The sequence below is a fragment of the Engystomops pustulosus genome, chromosome 8 (assembly GCF_040894005.1).
Source record: "Engystomops pustulosus chromosome 8, aEngPut4.maternal, whole genome shotgun sequence".
Classification (NCBI taxonomy): Eukaryota; Metazoa; Chordata; class Amphibia; order Anura; family Leptodactylidae; genus Engystomops; species Engystomops pustulosus.
The window spans coordinates 119941397-119959946 of record NC_092418.1 but is presented as its reverse complement, the minus strand read 5'-3'; the positions used below and the strand labels follow the sequence as shown (position 1 = coordinate 119959946).

The 18550-nt window shown below is 44.7% G+C and overlaps 1 protein-coding gene across 1 annotated transcript in view; it reads left to right on the top strand.

Moving 5' to 3' along the window:
- Positions 1 to 1233: 1233 nt before the first annotated feature.
- LOC140076175 (uncharacterized) overlaps positions 1234 to 18550 on the top strand; it is a 28364-nt gene continuing 11047 nt past the window's right edge. Inside the window, exon 1 of the mRNA XM_072122686.1 lies at positions 1234 to 2230. Coding sequence (XP_071978787.1) covers positions 1234 to 2230 — 997 coding nt within the window. The remainder of the gene's footprint in view (positions 2231 to 18550) is intronic.

The window sequence follows — 18550 nt, the reverse complement described above, 5'->3', positions numbered from 1 at the left end:
CACAGGTTATGGTGAGTACCGAGCATAACCAAGTGTTTGACTTCAGTATTTTACAGGCTCTAACTCGGCAAACTACCGGGGAAGAGAGGAAGATCTGGTCGAAGGCTGGCGCTCGGGAAGAGTCTGATCTGTGGAAGCTGGGAGAGAGAATATGCCTACCAAGATCAATGTATCCTATGATGGCTCAAGCTGCCCATGGTCCTACTCACTTGTCCAAAAATGCCATGTGCTCTTTAGTGGACAAACAATGGTTTGCACCAGGTTTTACCACAGTAGCTACTAGATTTTCACAGGCATGTTTAACATGTGTCCGACACAATCCAGGTAGTGCAGTAAAGGTTCCCCAAAAACACACGCCCAAACCTCTCTATCCGTTTCAACGACTGCAGATTGACTTCATACAATTACCGAAGGTTGGTACGTATGAATATGTCCTGGTATGTGTTGATCTCTTCTCAGGGTGGCCGGAAGCCTTCCCGATGCCAAAAGCCACGGCCAGAGCAACTGCCAAGAAACTAATATCTGAAGTTTTCTGCAGGTTTGGTCTCCCAGAAACCATAGAGTCCGATAGAGGGAGCCATTTTACTGGGGAAATAATGCAAAATGCCATGCAGATGTTAGGGGTCACACAGGCACTACACACGCCGTACCGCCCACAAGCCAGCGGAAAGGTAGAAAGATTAAATGGCACTCTTAAACTGAAAATCCAAAAAGCTTGTGAAGACATAGGAAAACCCTGGACAGAATGTTTGCCGCTAGCCTTGTATTCCATGAGGTACACTCCTAATAGGAAGACAGGACTGTCCCCTTTTGAGATTTTGTTTGGGACAGCCCCCAGGCTAGGCTTATACTTCCCTCAAACATTGCAACTACAATGCGATAGCCTTACTAGTTATGTCCAGAATCTTCACAAGAAACTCTTGTCTGTACATAAACAAGTGTATGATTCTATTCCAGATCCGGAGAGTCGAGAAGGAACCCACTCTCTCCTGCCAGGAGACTGGGTAGTGGTGAAGAGGCATACTAGAAAACCACTAGAACCGAGATTTGACGGTCCATACCAAGTCCTCCTCACCACAGCAACCGCAGTGAAACTAGAAGGAAAACCCAACTGGATTCACGCCAGTCATTGTAAAATCTTCCGGGCAAAGGATGATTCTGACCCTAATCCTGCTGATGCTCTCCCTGCAAATGGGGGAGCCAAAGAACGGCCTGATAACCAAGAATAACACCATGACTATAATGTGGTTTAACTCCTCGGCCCCAGTTGTCACTTTCTACTTTGATTTTTGTGCCATAGTACGATGTACACTAAACCTCAAATTTGGTAAAGTTCGAGGGGATATAAATTATAAACATCTCACTGGGTCCAGGGGAGCAGTAACATATATTTGTGTAACCAGGCCAGGAAACGAACGGTGTAAGCACTGGTCAGATGCTGCCTGGAATACAGGCACTTCATGGGGATATACTCCAGAGGAGGCCCTTATTCGTCTGAGCCCAACGGGTGAGCCCCTTCTTAAAAGAATGACCATAACCAGGGCTAATCCTAGGTTGGATTGTAATCCGTCCCTATCAATCAAAAGGGACTGGACTTTATCTTGTGATCCCCATGTTATAAATATATACCAACCTTCCCTTGGAGATGAAGGTCTTTATGTCCTGGGATTATTTATTCCTGGTAGGTCAACCCAACAAGGCACCTTCCTATTGAAGGCCATACCTACTCAAGGAAATGAAGCTATAGGTCCAGAAAAAGCATCTGTGTTAGATTTGAACTTCCAGGTGTTAGAAAATCTAAACTACGAGGATAAGATTGCTATAGAAACAGGGTATACAGAAAGGAATGAATGGCTCAGCTGGATGAAATATACCGCTAATCTAAATAACCGTTCCAATTGTATAGCCTGTGCCACTGCCAGACCTCATTTAGGGACAATCCCATTTAAGCTTTCTGATGATTTAAAAGGCCTAAAGTGTATTCTAGCCATGTATAATATTTCACATGAGCCTACTGATGACTTATGCCTTACCCTCGCCAAACTGTACCCACCTGCCCGGATAGATCAGGTGCCCCCTAGAGTTTCTGCCTACCCAGGTAATTATACATGCTTTCAAAGAAATGGAGAAGGGAAAAATGTGGGTAATTTAACCTTGGAGTATTGCAGTGATTGCACAGTGATAGATGAAGATAAAGATGGGTATGAAGCTCAGTGGTTCCTTAATCAGAGTATGTCTAGGACCGATATATGGTGGCTATGTGGGGATATGAAATTAAGACCTAGGCTGCCCGCAAGCTGGACAGGTAGTTGTACACTGGTACAGGTACTGATGCCCTTTCAACTAATTTCTTCAGAGGAAATCCGTAGTGGGCGACTTGATGTGGACCACCTGCAAAGGACAAAGAGATCCTTGCCTGGTGGTTCTTTTGATCCTAGGGTATACATAGATAATATTGGGGTCCCACGCGGGGTACCAGATGAATTTAAGGCTAGAAATCAAATAGCAGCAGGATTTGAATCTGTACTTTTTTGGTGGGTTACAGTTAATAAAAATGTAGATTGGATTAATTATATATATTATAATCAACAAAGATTCATAAATTATACTAGAGACGCAGTCCGAGGTATAGCTGAACAACTGGGACCAACATCTTTGATGACATGGCAAAATAGGATGGCTTTAGACATGCTGTTAGCAGAAAAAGGGGGGGTATGTAAAATGTTCGGGACTTATTGTTGTACATATATACCGAATAATACCGCTCCCGACGGAAGTGTCACCAAAGCGTTGGAGGGTCTCACATCGCTATCAGAAGAACTAGCGGAAAATTCAGGGATTGATAACACTTTTACTAATTGGCTGGAGTCTTGGTTGGGAAAATGGAGTGGCCTAGTATCGAGTCTCTTCATCTCACTCGCAGTAGTAACCGCCATTTTTATCACATGTGGATGCTGTGTTATACCTTGTGTACGAGGGCTGATTCAACGGTTAATTGACACATCTATCACTAAGACAATGTATGTGGAAATGCAATCTACACTCCATCATGGAGACTACGACGATGAGAGGGAAAGAATGTTGTGAGAATAAAATATGAGGTTCTCTCACTCTGGGGAATTCAGTGAAGAAACATAATCTGAAGTCTGACAATGGTCTTTTACCATTGAAGTACGTAGGGTGAGGAGAGGCTCATATTTGTTCTCAAAAGGAGGGATTGATAGGGATAAACCCAATATACTCTCATCTATACATATCTTGAGGTCCTTATAAAGAACCTCTTTGTCTTAAATTCACTTATAAAAATAAAACCTCACAAGGTACAGTCAATGCAGGTGACCAGAAAGAACCTTGACCAGGTTATTAATACTCTTAATTGCAGGACTTCTGATTAGTATCAGTGAATAATGACCATTAAGATAGCTTGTGCCAGCTCGCACCTGGCACTTAATGGAAAAATCAATAATGGACTTTATTCACCCTGATATGCCCTGCAAACTAGAACATATGTTAATTATTAACTATAGTTAAATGGAAACTGTCAATTGTTATAATGGTTCAATGAAACTATCCAATAATTGTAAGACAGCTTAACATGTAAACGCCCTTCTTTTGGGTATATAAGACAATGTCATGCACCAATAAAGAAGAGTTTTATTCTGAGAACCAGCGTGTGTTCTTGTCTGAAATTCTCGGCGAGCTCGTCATCATCCTGAATTTGGCTCCTCTCCAATATACTGAATTGTCCCCATTGAGGACTGCCCTAACAGTGGTCTGCTCACCCATCTTCTCTCCAGCAGGGGGCCGAATGTTTGCCCATGCTATGCTGCACATACTTTAACATAAAAATCGATACCCTCATCTGTCAGAAGCAGGAATTACTATTTCAGGCCATGCATCTTTTTATTTTTCGTTTTAAAGACACAATTTAGTTTTCATCCTTACAATTAACCCTTCAATGACCACTGTATCAGGTTTTTACAGTGTCAGAGGAAGTTTGCAGGATATCAGGTCCTGTTGGTGCCTGCTGGTTATGTTATCACAGCCCAGTCCCTGCACCAACACCCAGGAATGGAAAAGCTTCAATCCTGGGTATTTAACCCCTTTGAAACCGTAGTCAAACCTGGACTGCAGTGCCTTAGCGGGTGCAGCTAAAGGGCTAATAACAGGTTTACAAGGGTATAAATCGATTTTCCATTGGAGTCTGACCCTGGCATTGACAAGGGTGAAAATTGCAGTAAAAATCCACAGCATTCTGTATAAATGTGCACACAATATGGAATGGCTATAGAGATTACAATGCTAGAATGCAAAAATAATGAAAATTTAAAAAAAAATAAAATAACCCCAATTTAGCTAGAACTGATATAAAACGTAATATACAGTAAAAATCACAAGCAGGTATCAGTTTAGGTATCACTGCGTTTCAAACAAAATATGAAAACAGTTATTACAGATGGTGGAACCCCTATGGAACCCAAATGTCTGAAACGCTACTTTTACACCATTTTACATACCATAAAAAATGAATTCAAAAGTAATCAAAATGTTGCACAGGCATCAAAATGGTAACAATGAAAACATCAGCTCATTTTTCAGAAAATGACACCTCACACAGCTCCATAAGTATGAAAAAGATATTAGCGCCAGAAGTTGGCAAAATTGTTTTTTTTTTCGTACACATTTGTTTAATTTTTGAAAATGTATTAAAGGAAACCTACCATTTCAAATGGTTGGTGTAAGCTGTAAACACCGAGAACAGCTCAGGGTGAGCTGGTGCCGGTGCTTAGTTTCGTTAGTGTTAAAACCGCGGTATTGCGGTTTTAACACTTTTTAAACTTTATAGCAGAAACTGCTTTGGCGCCGAAACAGCTTTTGCTTTAAAGTTTAAAAAGTGTTAAAACCGCGATACCGCGTTTTTAACACTAACGAAACTAAGCACCGGCACCAGCTCACCCTGAGCTGGTGCTCGGTGTTTACAGCTTACACCTACCATTTGAAATGGTAGGTTTCCTTTAAAGCACAATAAAACCTGTATAAATTGGGATCACCTTGATCGTACTGAACCAAAGAATAAAGTAGATGTATCGTTTGGAGTCCAGAGTGAAAGTCGTAAAAACAGATCCCACAAGAAAGTGCCACAAATGTGGGGGTTTTTTTGCCAATTTAAAACACATTTTGATTTTTTTTCCAGCTTCCCAATACAAGCCATGATATTATAAATAATGTCATGGAGTAGTAAAATTTGTTATACAGAAAATAAGCCCTCACACAGCTCTGTACACAAAGAAATGTAAAAGATATGTAAAAAGTTACAGATTTTTAAATGTGGGGGCGAAAAATGAACAAAAAAAATGCTGCATCCATAAGGGGTTAAGAAATCTTCAAATATATATATAAAAAAAGATCTATCAAGTTATGTAGTATACAGGGTATGTCCCACCTGGGCCAGTGATTGGTCTATTTTAGTCTTATTGACGTGACATTGCACTTCATCCCGAGATGGGCTGAGCCCTCTCCATGCAAGGTGGGCCTTTGCTGCAAATTGCAGCAAACACCCACCTGTAACACCAGCGATCGGTGGCAGTACTGACCTGTAAATGCCTCTGGTAAGGCTTCTGGAGGCCCTAGGGGAGCATGGGCTCAGCCATATTAGATTTGATTACTGTCCCCCTGTGAAGTCATCGGAGGCAGAAATCAGTTACCAGGACAGCCTTGGGTCATACAAAGATCCGAGGCTGTCTCGTTTTGTGTCCCGTTTTAACTACACAATGCAATAAATAATGTACAAAATCCCCATATACTGCCATACTGTAGTATGGCAGTGTATGGTAGGATCAATCAGACAACCTAGGGTTAAAGTAACCTAGGGGGTTTTAAAAATAGTAAAGTAAAAAAAAGCTATATTAAAAACCCTAATAATTCAAATCACCCCCCTTTCACTAGAAGTCATATTAATATAAATAAACAGTAAAGATCATAAACACATTAGATATTACCGCATTCAAAATGCCCAATCTATCATAAAATAATACTGGTTTTGTCACTTCGTTTAACTCTGTAATGGAAAATAGTGCACAAAATCGCAAATGGCACTTTTTTGCCATTTTGAAAAATATAAAAAATTCAATAAAAAGTGAACAAAGGAATGCACCATCCTAATAATAGAAGCATTGAAAACTTCATCAAAAGTCACAAAAAATAACACCACCCACAGCTCTATACACCAAAGTATGAAAAAGTTATTACTGCCAGAAGAGGGCAAAATGAAGAATTTTCTTTTTGTACAGGTTTTAATTTTTGTACATGTATGAAAACATTATAAAACCTATACAAATTTGTTATCTCAGTGATCGTACTGACCCACATAATGATGATCTGTCATTTGGGGCACACAGTGAAAGCTGTAAAATCCAAGCCCACAAGAAAATGGCGAAAATGCATTTTTCATCATTTTCACTGCATTCAAAAAAAATTCTGCTTCCCAGTACATGGCATAGAATAGTATATACCGTCACTATGAAGTGCAATTTGTTATGCAGAAAACAAAGCAAAACAGAGCTCTTTACATGGAAAAATAAAAAAAAGTTATTGCTTTTTAGAAGTGGGGAGTAAAAAATGGAAAGGCAAAAACAAAAAAGGTTGTTAGAGGATTTACATTATTCTTTCTCATATCATCAACCTGGGGGATTTTCCTTTGTTTAACCGGTTAAGGACTGGGCCCTTTCCTGTTTTTTCAATTCCATTTTTCACTCCCCACCTTCAAAAATCTAGAACTTTTTTGTTTTTACACGTAAAGAGCTGTTTGATGGCTTGCTTTCTGCGTAACAAATTGCACTTCATAATGATGGTATTAAATATTCCATGCCATGTACTCGGAAGCAGGAAAAAATTTCCAAATGCAGTGAAAATGGTGAAAAAACGCATTTGCGCCATTTTCTTGTGGGCTTGGATATTACGTCTTTCACTAAGCGCCCCAAATTACATGTCTACTTAATTCTTTGGGTGCGTACGATAAAGGATATACCAAATTTGTATAGGTTTTATAATGTTTTCATACATTTACAAAAATTAAAACCTCCTGTACAAAAATAATTTTTTTGATTTTACCAAATTCGGGCGCTAATAACTTTTTTATACTTTGGTGTACGGAGCTGGGCTTGGTGTCATTTTTTGCGAAATTTGATAATATTTTCAATGATATCATTTTTAGGACTGTACGACCTTTTGATCACTTTTTATAGATTTTTTTATATTTTTCAAAATGGCAAAAAAGTGCCATTTTCGACTTTGGGCGCTATTTTCCGTTACGGGGTTAAACGCATTGAAAAACCGTTATCATATTTTGATAGATCGGGCATTTTCGGACGCGTCGATACCTAATGTGTTTATGATTTTTACTGTTTATTTATATTTATGTCAGTTCTAGGGAAAGGGGGGTGATTTGAAATTTTAGGTTTTTTTATTATAATTTTTTTTTGTGCTATCAGCACATGAAGGGGTTAAAACGAAATAGCCTCGGGTATTCGGAAGACCCGAGGCTACCATGGAGATGGATCGCCACTCCCCGATGACGTCACGGGGAGCGGTGATCCCAGGTAAGATGGCGGCGCCCATGTGCCGCTATCTTTTTGAAGCTGCCGGCAACTTTGCCGGCAGCCATCGCTGTGATAACACCCGCGATCGGTGAGTTCTCTCCATGCAGCGCGACCCGACCGCCGCCGTGAATACACGGCGGGCGGTCGCGAACCGGTTAAAAAGAAACATTGAACAGATTGACCTTCTCCTTATTTCCCTACAGCATGAACCCATGTTATTTTTTATTTCCCTTTACCATGACCCCAGGTTATTCCTCATCTCCCTCCAACATGACCCCAGGATATTCCTCATCTCCCTCCACCATGACCCCAGGATATTCCTCATCTCCCTCCACGATGACCCAAGGTTATTCCTCATCTCCCTCCACCGTGACCCCAGGTTATTCCTCATCTCCCTCCGCCATGACCCCAGGTTATTCCTCATCTCCCTTCACCATGACCCCATGTTATTCCTCATCTCCCTTCACCATGACCCCATGTTATTCCTCATCTCCCTCCACCATGACCCCATGTTATTCCTCATCTCCTTCCACCATGACCCCATGTTATTCCTTATTTCCCTTTACCATGACCCCAGGATATTCCTCATCTCCCTCCAACATGACCCCAGGTTATTCCTCATCTCCCTCCAACATGACCAGAGGTTATTCCTCATCTCCCTCCAACATGACCCCATGTTATTCCTCATCTCCCTCCACCATGACCCCATGTTATTCCTCATCTCCCTCCACCATGACCCCAGGTTATTCCTCATCTCCCTCCACCATGACCCCATGTTATTCCTCATCTCCCGCCACCATGACCCCATGTTGTTCCTCAGAGGTTGCCACTTTCAGTTTCTAGTTTCTTGTCGCTTTTATAACTGGGAAATAATTTTGGTCTTGTTTTTGCTTTCTTTCTGTCTCTATTTTTGTTGCCTTTCTTTGTTGTTTACAGAATGTATTTTTCGCTCCGGTACAAAGTTAAACGATACGGCTTTGCTTCCATAATTTTTTTCATAAAGCGCTTGTGTGCATGGAACCCTTTATTTAATTTAATTAAAAAAAAATCTAAGTAGTCTATATGCTACAACACTTCAAATCTATAGTTTATGAAAGAATTTATGTTTAAAAAGTTAAGAAATAAAAATGTTCCTTTTATTTTAGGGCATCAGATACAATTTTGAAATTTTAAGACGCCACAGAATTTAGATAATTGATGCTAATTAATGTGACCAGACTAGAGATGAGCGAACATACACTTCCGAGCTTGATGCTCGTTCGAGCATTAGCGTACTCGAAACTGCTCGTTGCTCGGACGAATACTTCGCCCGCTCGAGAAAATGGCATCTCACGCCGTTTTGCTTTTTGGCGGCCAGAAACAGAGCCAATCACAAGCCAGGAGACTCTGCACTTCACCCAGCATGACGTGGTACCCTTACACGTCGATAGCAGTGGTTAGCTGGCCAGATCAGGTGACCCTGGAATAGACTAGCCCCTGCCTGCGCTGCTCGGATCATTCTGTGTCTGGATGCCGCTAGGGAGAGAGCTGCTGCTGGTCAGGGAAAGCGTTAGGCTGTTCTATTAGAATAGTGTTAGGCAGGAGTGATTCAACAAGAACCCAACAGCCCTTCTTAGGGCTACAATAACGTTATACATTTTTTTTTTTTATTTGCTGCTAGTACCATATTGTGAGGAATTTGCAGGGGGACTTGCTACCGTTGTGTTTAGCTCTTAGTGACACACATATTCACCTCAAACACCAAAGTGGGACAATTTATTAGGGGTTTGATTTCAATTAGGCACAGTCTGCCAGTTTCTTTTTATTTTACGTTTATTTTTTGATAACTCAGCGTCATCTCATCTGGCATAGCAGTGTGCTTTCATACTTGGCTAGAAAATAGCCATAGGAGAATCCAAACGGCTTACTTAGGCCTACAATAGCGTTATATATTTTATTTCTGGTTGATCTGCTGGTGGCTGGCCTTGCTGTAGTGCATCTACTACCATATTGTGAGGAATTTGCAGGGAGACTTGCGACCGTTGTGTTTAGCGCTTAGTGACGCACATATCCATCGCAAAGACCGAAGTGGGACAATTTATTAGGGGTTTGATTGAAATTAGGCACAGTCTGCCATTTCCTTTTTATTTTACGTTTATTTTTTCATAACTCAGCGTCATCTCATCTGGCATAGCAGTGTGCTTTCATAGTTGGCTAGAAAATAGCCATAGCAATAGGATAGCATCGTTTGGTTTTAAAAACTAAAAAACACAAAAAAAACCACAAAAAAAAAGTAAAAAAAAAATTAAAGTTATAACTTTCATTTTCAAAATGTTTAACCCGAGGGCTAGGGGTAGTGGACGAGGGCGGGGACGTGGGCGCCCTACTACTGCAGGGGTCAGAGGCCATGGTCCTGGGTGGGGTGAGACACCACCTGCTGATGAGGGAGCAGGGGAACGCCGCAGAGCTACACTCCCTAGGTTCATGTCTGAAGTTACTGGTGGTAGAGCACTGTTGAGGCCAGAACAGTGTGAATAGGTGATGTCGTGGATTGCCGACAATGCTTCGAGCAATTTGTCCACCAGTCAGTCTTCCACGCAGTCCACCCATGTCACCGAAATCGGCACTCCTCCAGCTCCTGCACCTCAGCCTCCTCCCCCCCCAGTCTGCCCCCTCCCAGGAAAATTTGGCATTTGAACCGGCATACTCTGAGGAACTGTTTTCTGGACCCTTCCCACAGTCACAAACCACTTGTCCGGTTGCTGCTGAGCTATTTTCCGATGCCCAGGTTTTCCACCAGTCGCAGTCTGTGGGCGATGATGACCTTCTTGACGTAGTGGAAGAAGTGTGTAAAGAGGTGTCCGACGATGAGGAGACACAGTTGTCAGACAGTGGTGAAGTTGTTGTCAGGGCAGGAAGTCCGAGGGGGGAGCAGACTGAGGGATCGGAGGATGATGAGGTGACAGACCCAAGCTGGGTTGAGAGGCCGGGTGAACACAGTGCTTCTGAGACGGAGGAGAGTCCTCGACCAGAACAGGTTGGAAGAGGCAGTGGTGGGGCCAGACGGAGAGGCAGGGCCAGAGCTGGTGCATCAGCGCCAAATGTGTCACGTAGTGAAGCTCCCGTGGCGAGGGCTCCCGCGGCGAGGGCTAGATTTTCAGAAGTCTGGAGGTTCTTTAAGGAAACACCGGATGACCGACGGACTGTGGTGTGCAACCTTTGCCAAACCAGGATCAGCAGGGGTTCCACCACTACTAGCTTAACTACCACCAGTATGCGCAGGCATATGAATGCTAAACACCCCACTCAGTGGCACCAAGCCCGTTCACCTCCGGCCGTGCACACCACTGCTCCTTCCCCTGTGTCACATGATAGTCAGCCCCCTGCCCAGGACCCTGGCACAAAAACCCCATTGTCGCCTCCACGATCCTCCACAGCATCCACCAGCGTTCAGCTCTCCATACCCCAGACGCTGGAGCGGAAAAGGAAATATAGTGCAACCCACCCGCACGCCCAAACCCTTAATGTCCACATCTCCAGATTGCTTAGCCTGGAGATGCTGCCCTATAGGCTGGTAGAGACCGAGGCCTTTCGCAACCTCATGGCGGCGGCCACCCCTCGGTATTCGGTCCCCAGCCGCCACTACTTTTCCCGATGTGCTGTCCCAGCCCTGCACCAGCACGTGTCAGACATCATCATCCGTGCTCTGACCAACGTCGTTTCTGACAAGGTCCACCTGACCACGGACACGTGGACGAGTGCTGCCGGGCAGGGCCACTATATATCGCTGACGGCACATTGGGTTAACTTGGTGGAGGCTGGGACCGAGTCTGACCCTGCGGCTGGTCATATACTGCCGACGCCGAGGATTGCGGGGCCTACCTCGGTCCAGGTCTTTCAGGCCTACTATGCCTCCTCCTCCTCCCACCCCTCCTCCACCTCCTCCTCCGAACTACCATCCGTGGGCATGGCGCCATCAGTCGCTAGCTCTAGGCACAGCAGCAGTGCCGTCGCTAAGCGACAGCAGGCGGTGCTCAAACTGTTGAGCCTAGGCGATAAAAGGCACACCACCCAAGAACTATTACAGGGCATCACGGCGCAGATTGATCTGTGGCTGGCACCGCTGAACCTGAAGCCAGGCATGGTTGTGTGTGACAACGGCCGTAACCTGGTGGCGGCTCTGCAACTCGGCAGACTGACACATGTGCCATGCCTGGCCCATGTGTTAAATCTGATAGTTTAGCGTTTCCTCAAGACATACCCCAATCTGTCTGATTTGCTCACGAAGGTGCGCCGCATCTGTGCGCATTTCAGGAAGTCCAGCACAGATGCTGCCACTCTCAGGGCAGCGCAGCGCCGCCTCCAACTGCCCGCTCACTGACTGTTGTGCGACGTGCCCACGAGGTGAAATTCAACATTAACCATGTTATCCAGAGTTTACCAGCAGCGCAGAGCGATTGTAGACTGCCAGATGTCAACTTCCACCAGAACTGGTAGTCAGGTCAGTCAGCTTCCTCAAGTCTACAATGAGGAGTGGACGTGGATGTCTGATATCTGTCAGGTGCTGAGTAACTTCGAGGAGTCAACACAGATGGTCAGTGGCGATGCCGCCATCATCAGCCTCACCATCCCGCTGCTTGGCCTCTGATCAGCATGAAGTCGGAAGCTTTGCGCTTGTCACAAGAGACGGGGGAAGAAGATTCCCTTGTTGATAGCCAAAGCACCCTCAGGTCTGTTTCTCAGCGCATATCGGAGGAGGTGGAGGAGGATGAGGAGGAAGAGGAGGAGAATGTTGGCGAGACACAAGAGGGGACCATTGTTCAGTTTTTCACTGTTCAGTGTGTATGGGCAGAAGAAGAGGAGTTGGAGGAGTTGGAGGAGAAGGAAATGGACAGTCAGGCCAGTGAGGAGAGTGAATTCTTGCGCGTTGGGACTCTGGCGCATATGGCAGATTTCATGCTAGGCTGCCTATCCCGTGACCCTCGCGTTCAAAGAATTTATTCCAGCACCGATTACTGGGTATTCACTCTCCTGGACCCACGGTACAAGCAAAATCTTTCCACTCTCATCCCTGGAGAGGAAAGGAGTGTGAGAATGCATGAATACCAGCAGGCCCTGGTGCACAAGCTGAAACAGTATTTCCCTTCTGACAGCGCTAGCGGCAGAGTGCGTAGTTCTGCGGGACAAGTAGCGAGGGAGAGTAGGCGAGCAGGCAGCTTGTCCAGCACTGGCAAGGGTACGCTTTACAAGGCTTTTGCCAGCTTTATGTCACCCCAGCAAGACACTGTCACCTGTCCCCAGTCTTGGCAGAGTAGGGCTGATCTTTACAGAAAGATGGTGAGGGAGTACGTAGCTGACCATACCATCGTCCTAAATGATCACACAGCTCCCTACAACTACTGGGTTTCAAAGCTGGACATGTGGCACGAACTGGCGCTGTACGCCTTGGAGGTTCTCGCCTGCCCTGCCGCTAGCGTGTTGTCCGAGCGGGTTTTCAGTGCAGCTGGTGGCATCATCACCGATAAGCGTACACGCCTGTCGACTGACAGCGCTGACAGGCTGACGCTTATTAAGATGAATAAAGCCTGGATTTCTCATAATTTCCAATCTCCACCAGGTGAAAGAAGCTCAACCTGAATAATTTATGCACTCCTCCTCCTCATTTTCCTCCTTCTCCTCCTCTTTGTACACTAAAGCAGAGGAAACTGGCTATTTTTTGACAGGGCCCACTGGCTCTAGCTATAGTACTCTATGCATTTAATTTTTCTGGAGGGCCACCTACCCGGTCCTCTGTTTTAAACAATTTTTGGGACTGCCACATACAGGCACTCAATCTATTCAATTTTTCTGGAGGGCCACCTACCTGCTCCTCTGGTTTGAAAACTTTTTTGGACTGCCACATACAGGCACTCAATCTATTTCATTTTTCTGGAGGGCCACCTACCTGCTCCTCTGGTTTGAAAACTTTTTTGGACTGCCACATACAGGCACTATCCAAATTAAATTGTCTCCATAGCAGCCTCCACACGTTGTCTCCATTGCTACCTCCAAAAGTTGTCCATATAGCTGCCTCCATACATCGTCCCCTTATCAAACGAGGTGTGTCAGGCAGAAATTTGGGTTGTTTTCATGGATTCCACATCAAAGTTGTTAACTTTGTTGCCACCCTGCTGTGTTATCCACAAAATATACTGGCAAACTTTTATGATTAACCGATATTATTTCAGCGCTTCTTGCGCATCTGTTTACATTCCCCTCACCCGCCATATCCCAAACTTATAAGAACGCTACTACACTTAACTTGGTGGAGGCTGGGACCGAGTCTGACCCTGGGGCTGCTCATATACTGCCGACGCCAAGGATTGCGGGGCCTACCTCGGTCCAGGTCTCAAAGGCCTACTATACCTCCTCCTCCTCCCACCCCTCCTCCACCTCCTCCTCCTCCGAATTACCATCCGTGGGCATGGCGCCATCAGTCGGTAGCTCTAGGCACCGCAGCAGTGCCGTCGCTAAGCGACAGCAGGCGGTGCTCAAACTGCTGAGCCTAGGCGATAAAAGGCACACCGCCCAAGAGCTATTACAGGGCATTCCACATCAAACTTGTTAACTTTGTCGCCACCCTGCTGTGTAATCCACAAAATATACTGCCAAACTTTTACCATTTACCGATATTATTTCAGCGCTTCTTGCGCATCTGTTTACATTCCCCTCACCCGCCATATCCCAAACTTATAAGAACGCTACTACACTTGATCTTATACAAAAGGTTCTTAGAAGTGCTGTTTGGGGAGTAGCCTAGAGACAGGGGCTTGGATTGGCGAAAGCTCGCCTGGCAGCGGAGCGCCAGCTCCATCCCAAGATCCAACTAACATAGTTTTAACTGCAGCACCTTTAATCTACTACTAGTTCACTGCCTCCATACATGGTCCCCTTATCAAACGAGCTGTGTCAGGCAGAATTTTCAGGTGTTTCACCACATACATAGTGGAACTCAGCGCATCTGTCGCCGCCATGCTGGAGACCTGCAGTTGCAATCATAGAAGCGCAATATGGATGCCCCATACTGTCGCTCTTAATCATGGAAGTCCTCTCCATGGCTGCCTCCAAATGTCGTCCCCTTATCAAACGAGCTGTGTCAGGCTCATTTTTCGGGTGTTTCACCAGATACGTTATGGAACTTGGTCACTATGTCGCCACCATGCTGTGTTATCGACTAAATATACCGTCAACCTTTTGTTCACAGAGGAATTAATTTCAGCGCTTCTTGCTCACCTCCTTTGGTTCCTCTCTGCCACCCATTGGTTTGAAGCCTGAGTCCATTTAGGGTATGTCGCCATGCCACTGCTGCCGCTGCCTCTGCATGCCGTCCCTTATAGTGTCAGGGTCAATTATTGGATGTTTTAGATGCTTTCTAGCTTCATTATGTCACTCTATCATGGTCATGCTGTTGCCCATAATTTTGGCAGAATGGTGCGTTTAAGCAGCCTCAGAGGCATACATGCATGCTGCCCCTGCTGTTTCCTGTCCATTTCCGTGGTGTTTCCATCCTTTTCTGAGGTTTCCAGGTGTTTGGCCAAGCTTCCCTGTGCAGAGCCTTGGTCCCCTTGAAAAATTCTCGAGTCTCCCATTGACTTCAATGGGGCTCGTTATTCGAGACGAGCACTCGAGCATCGGGAAAAGTTTGTCTCGAATAACGAGTACCCGAGCATTTTAGTGCTCGCTCATCTCTAGACCAGACACCAGAATTTATGTTTTAAATTTAACAAATGTATTTTTCATTGTATTTTTTGTTTTACTTTTTCCTTTAAAAGGGTGATAATGTTTTATTTTAGATAATGTAAACCCGGAAAAAGAGTCTTTGTCCTTTTGTCATTGTTTAAGAGTAGAGATGAGCGAACATGCTCGTCCGAGCTTGATGCTCGGTCGAGCATTAGGGTACTCGAAACTGCTCGTTACTCGGACGAATACTTCGCCCGCTCGAGAAAATGGCAGCTCCCGCCGTTTTGCTTTTTGGCGGCCAGAAACAGAGCCAATCACAAGCCAGGAGACTCTGCACTCCACCCAGCATGACGTGGTACCCTTACACGTCGATAGCAGTGGTTGGCTGGCCAGATCAGGTGACCCTGGGATAGACTAGCCGCTGGCCGCGCTGCTCGGATCATTCTGTCTCTGGATGCCGCTAGGGAGAGAGCTGCTGCTGGTCAGGGAAAGCGTTAGGGTGTTCTATTAGCTTACTGTTAGGCAGGAGTGATTCTCAAAGAACCCAACAGCCCTTCTTAGGGCTACAATAACGTTCTACTTTTTTTATTTTAATTTGCATCTATTACCATTTTGTGAGGAATTAGCAGGGGGACTTGCTACCGTTGTGTTTAGCTCTTAGTGGCACACATATCCATAGCAAAGACCGAAGTGGGAAAATTCAGTAGGGGTTGGATTTCTATTAGGCAATAACTCAGTGTCATCTCATCTGGCATAGTAGTGTGCTTCCTTTGATACTTGGCTAGAAAATAGCCATAGGAGAATACAAACAGCTTCTTGAAGCCTACAGTAGCGTTCTATATATTTGATTTCTGGTTGATCTGCTGGTGGCTGTAGTTTCTGCAGTGCATGTACTTGCCAATTCTGAGCAATTTGTAGTGAGACTTGCGACCGCTGTGTTCTGCGCTTAGTGGCGCACATATCCATAGCAAAGGCCGAAGTGGGAAAATTCAGTAGGGGTTGGATTTCTATTAGGCAATAACTCAGTGTCATCTCATCTGGCATAGTAGTGTGCTTCCTTTGATATTTGGCTAGAAAATAGCCATAGGAGAATACAAACAGCTTCTTGAAGCCTACAGTAGCGTTCTATATATTTGATTTCTGGTTGATCTGCTGGTGGCTGTAGTTTCTGCAGTGCATGTACTTGCCAATTCTGAGCAATTTGTAGTGAGACTTGCGACCGCTGTGTTCTGCGCTTAGTGGCGCACATATCCATAGCAAAGGCCGAAGTGGGAAAATTCAGTAGGGGTTGGATTTCTATTAGGCAATAACTCAGTGTCATCTCATCTGGCATAGTAGTGTGCTTCCTTTGATACTTGGCTAGAAAATAGCCATAGGAGAATACAAACAGCTTCTTGAAGCCTACAGTAGCGTTCTATATATTTGATTTCTGGTTGATCTGCTGGTGGCTGTAGTTTCTGCAGTGCATGTACTTGCCAATTCTGAGCAATTTGTAGTGAGACTTGCGACCGCTGTGTTCTGCGCTTAGTGGCGCACATATCCATAGCAAAGGCCGAAGTGGCAAAATTCAGTAGGGGTTGGATTTCTATTAGGCAATAACTCAGTGTCATCTCATCTGGCATAGTAGTGTGCTTCCTTTGATACTTGGCTAGAAAATAGCCATAGGAGAATACAAACAGCTTCTTGAAGCCTACAGTAGCGTTCTATATATTTGATTTCTGGTTGATCTGCTGGTGGCTGTAGTTTCTGCAGTGCATGTACTTGCCAATTCTGAGCAATTTGTAGTGAGACTTGCGACCGCTGTGTTCTGTGCTTAGTGGCGCACATATCCATAGCAAAGGCCGAAGTGGCAAAATTCAGTAGGGGTTGGATTTCTATTAGGCAATAACTCAGTGTCATCTCATCTGGCATAGTAGTGTGCTTCCTTTGATACTTGGCTAGAAAATAGCCATAGGAGAATACAAACAGCTTCTTGAAGCCTACAGTAGCGTTCTATATATTTGATTTCTGGTTGATCTGCTGGTGGCTGTAGTTTCTGCAGTGCATGTACTTGCCAATTCTGAGCAATTTGTAGTGAGACTTGCGACCGCTGTGTTCTGCGCTTAGTGGCGCACATATCCATAGCAAAGGCCGAAGTGGCAAAATTCAGTAGGGGTTGGATTTCTATTAGGCAATAACTCAGTGTCATCTCATCTGGCATAGTAGTGTGCTTCCTTTGATACTTGGCTAGAAAATAGCCATAGGAGAATACAAACAGCTTCTTGAAGCCTACAGTAGCGTTCTATATATTTGATTTCTGGTTGATCTGCTGGTGGCTGTAGTTTCTGCAGTGCATGTACTTGCCAATTCTGAGCAATTTGTAGTGAGACTTGCGACCGCTGTGTTCTGCGCTTAGTGGCGCACATATCCATAGCAAAGGCCGAAGTGGCAAAATTCAGTAGGGGTTGGATTTCTATTAGGCAATAACTCAGTGTTATCTCATCTGGCATAGTAGTGTGCTTCCTTTGATACTTGGCTAGAAAATAGCCATAGGAGAATACAAACAGCTTCTTGAAGCCTACAGTAGCGTTCTATATATTTGATTTCTGGTTGATCTGCTGGTGGCTGTAGTTTCTGCAGTGCATGTACTTGCCAATTCTGAGCAATTTGTAGTGAGACTTGCGACCGCTGTGTTCTGCGCTTAGTGGCGCACATATCCATAGCAAAGGCCGAAGTGGCAAAATTCAGTAGGGGTTGGATTTCTATTAGGCACTAACTCAGTGTCATCTCATCTGGCATAGTAGTGTGCTTCCTTTGATACTTGGCTAGAAAATAGCCATAGCAATAGGATAGGATTGTTTGGTTTTAAAAACTCAAAAAAAAACAAAAAACACAAAAAAAAAAAAAAACACAAAAAAACACAAAAAAAAAAAAAAGAAGTAAAAAAAAAAAAAAAGTTATAACTCTCATTTTAAAAATGTTTAACCCGAGGGCTAGGGGTAGAGGACGAGGGCGGGGACGTGGGCGTCCAACTACTGCAGGGGTCAGAGGCCGTGGTCCTGGGCGGGGTGAGACACCACCTGCTGATGAGGGAGCAGGGGAACGCCGCAGAGCTACACTCCCTAGATTCATGTCTGAAGTTACTGGGACTCGTGGTAGAGCACTGTTGAGGCCAGAACAGTGCGAACAGGTGATGTCGTGGATTGCTGACAATGCTTCGAGCAATTTGTCCACCACCAGTCAGTCTTCCACGCAGTCCACCCATGTCACCGAAA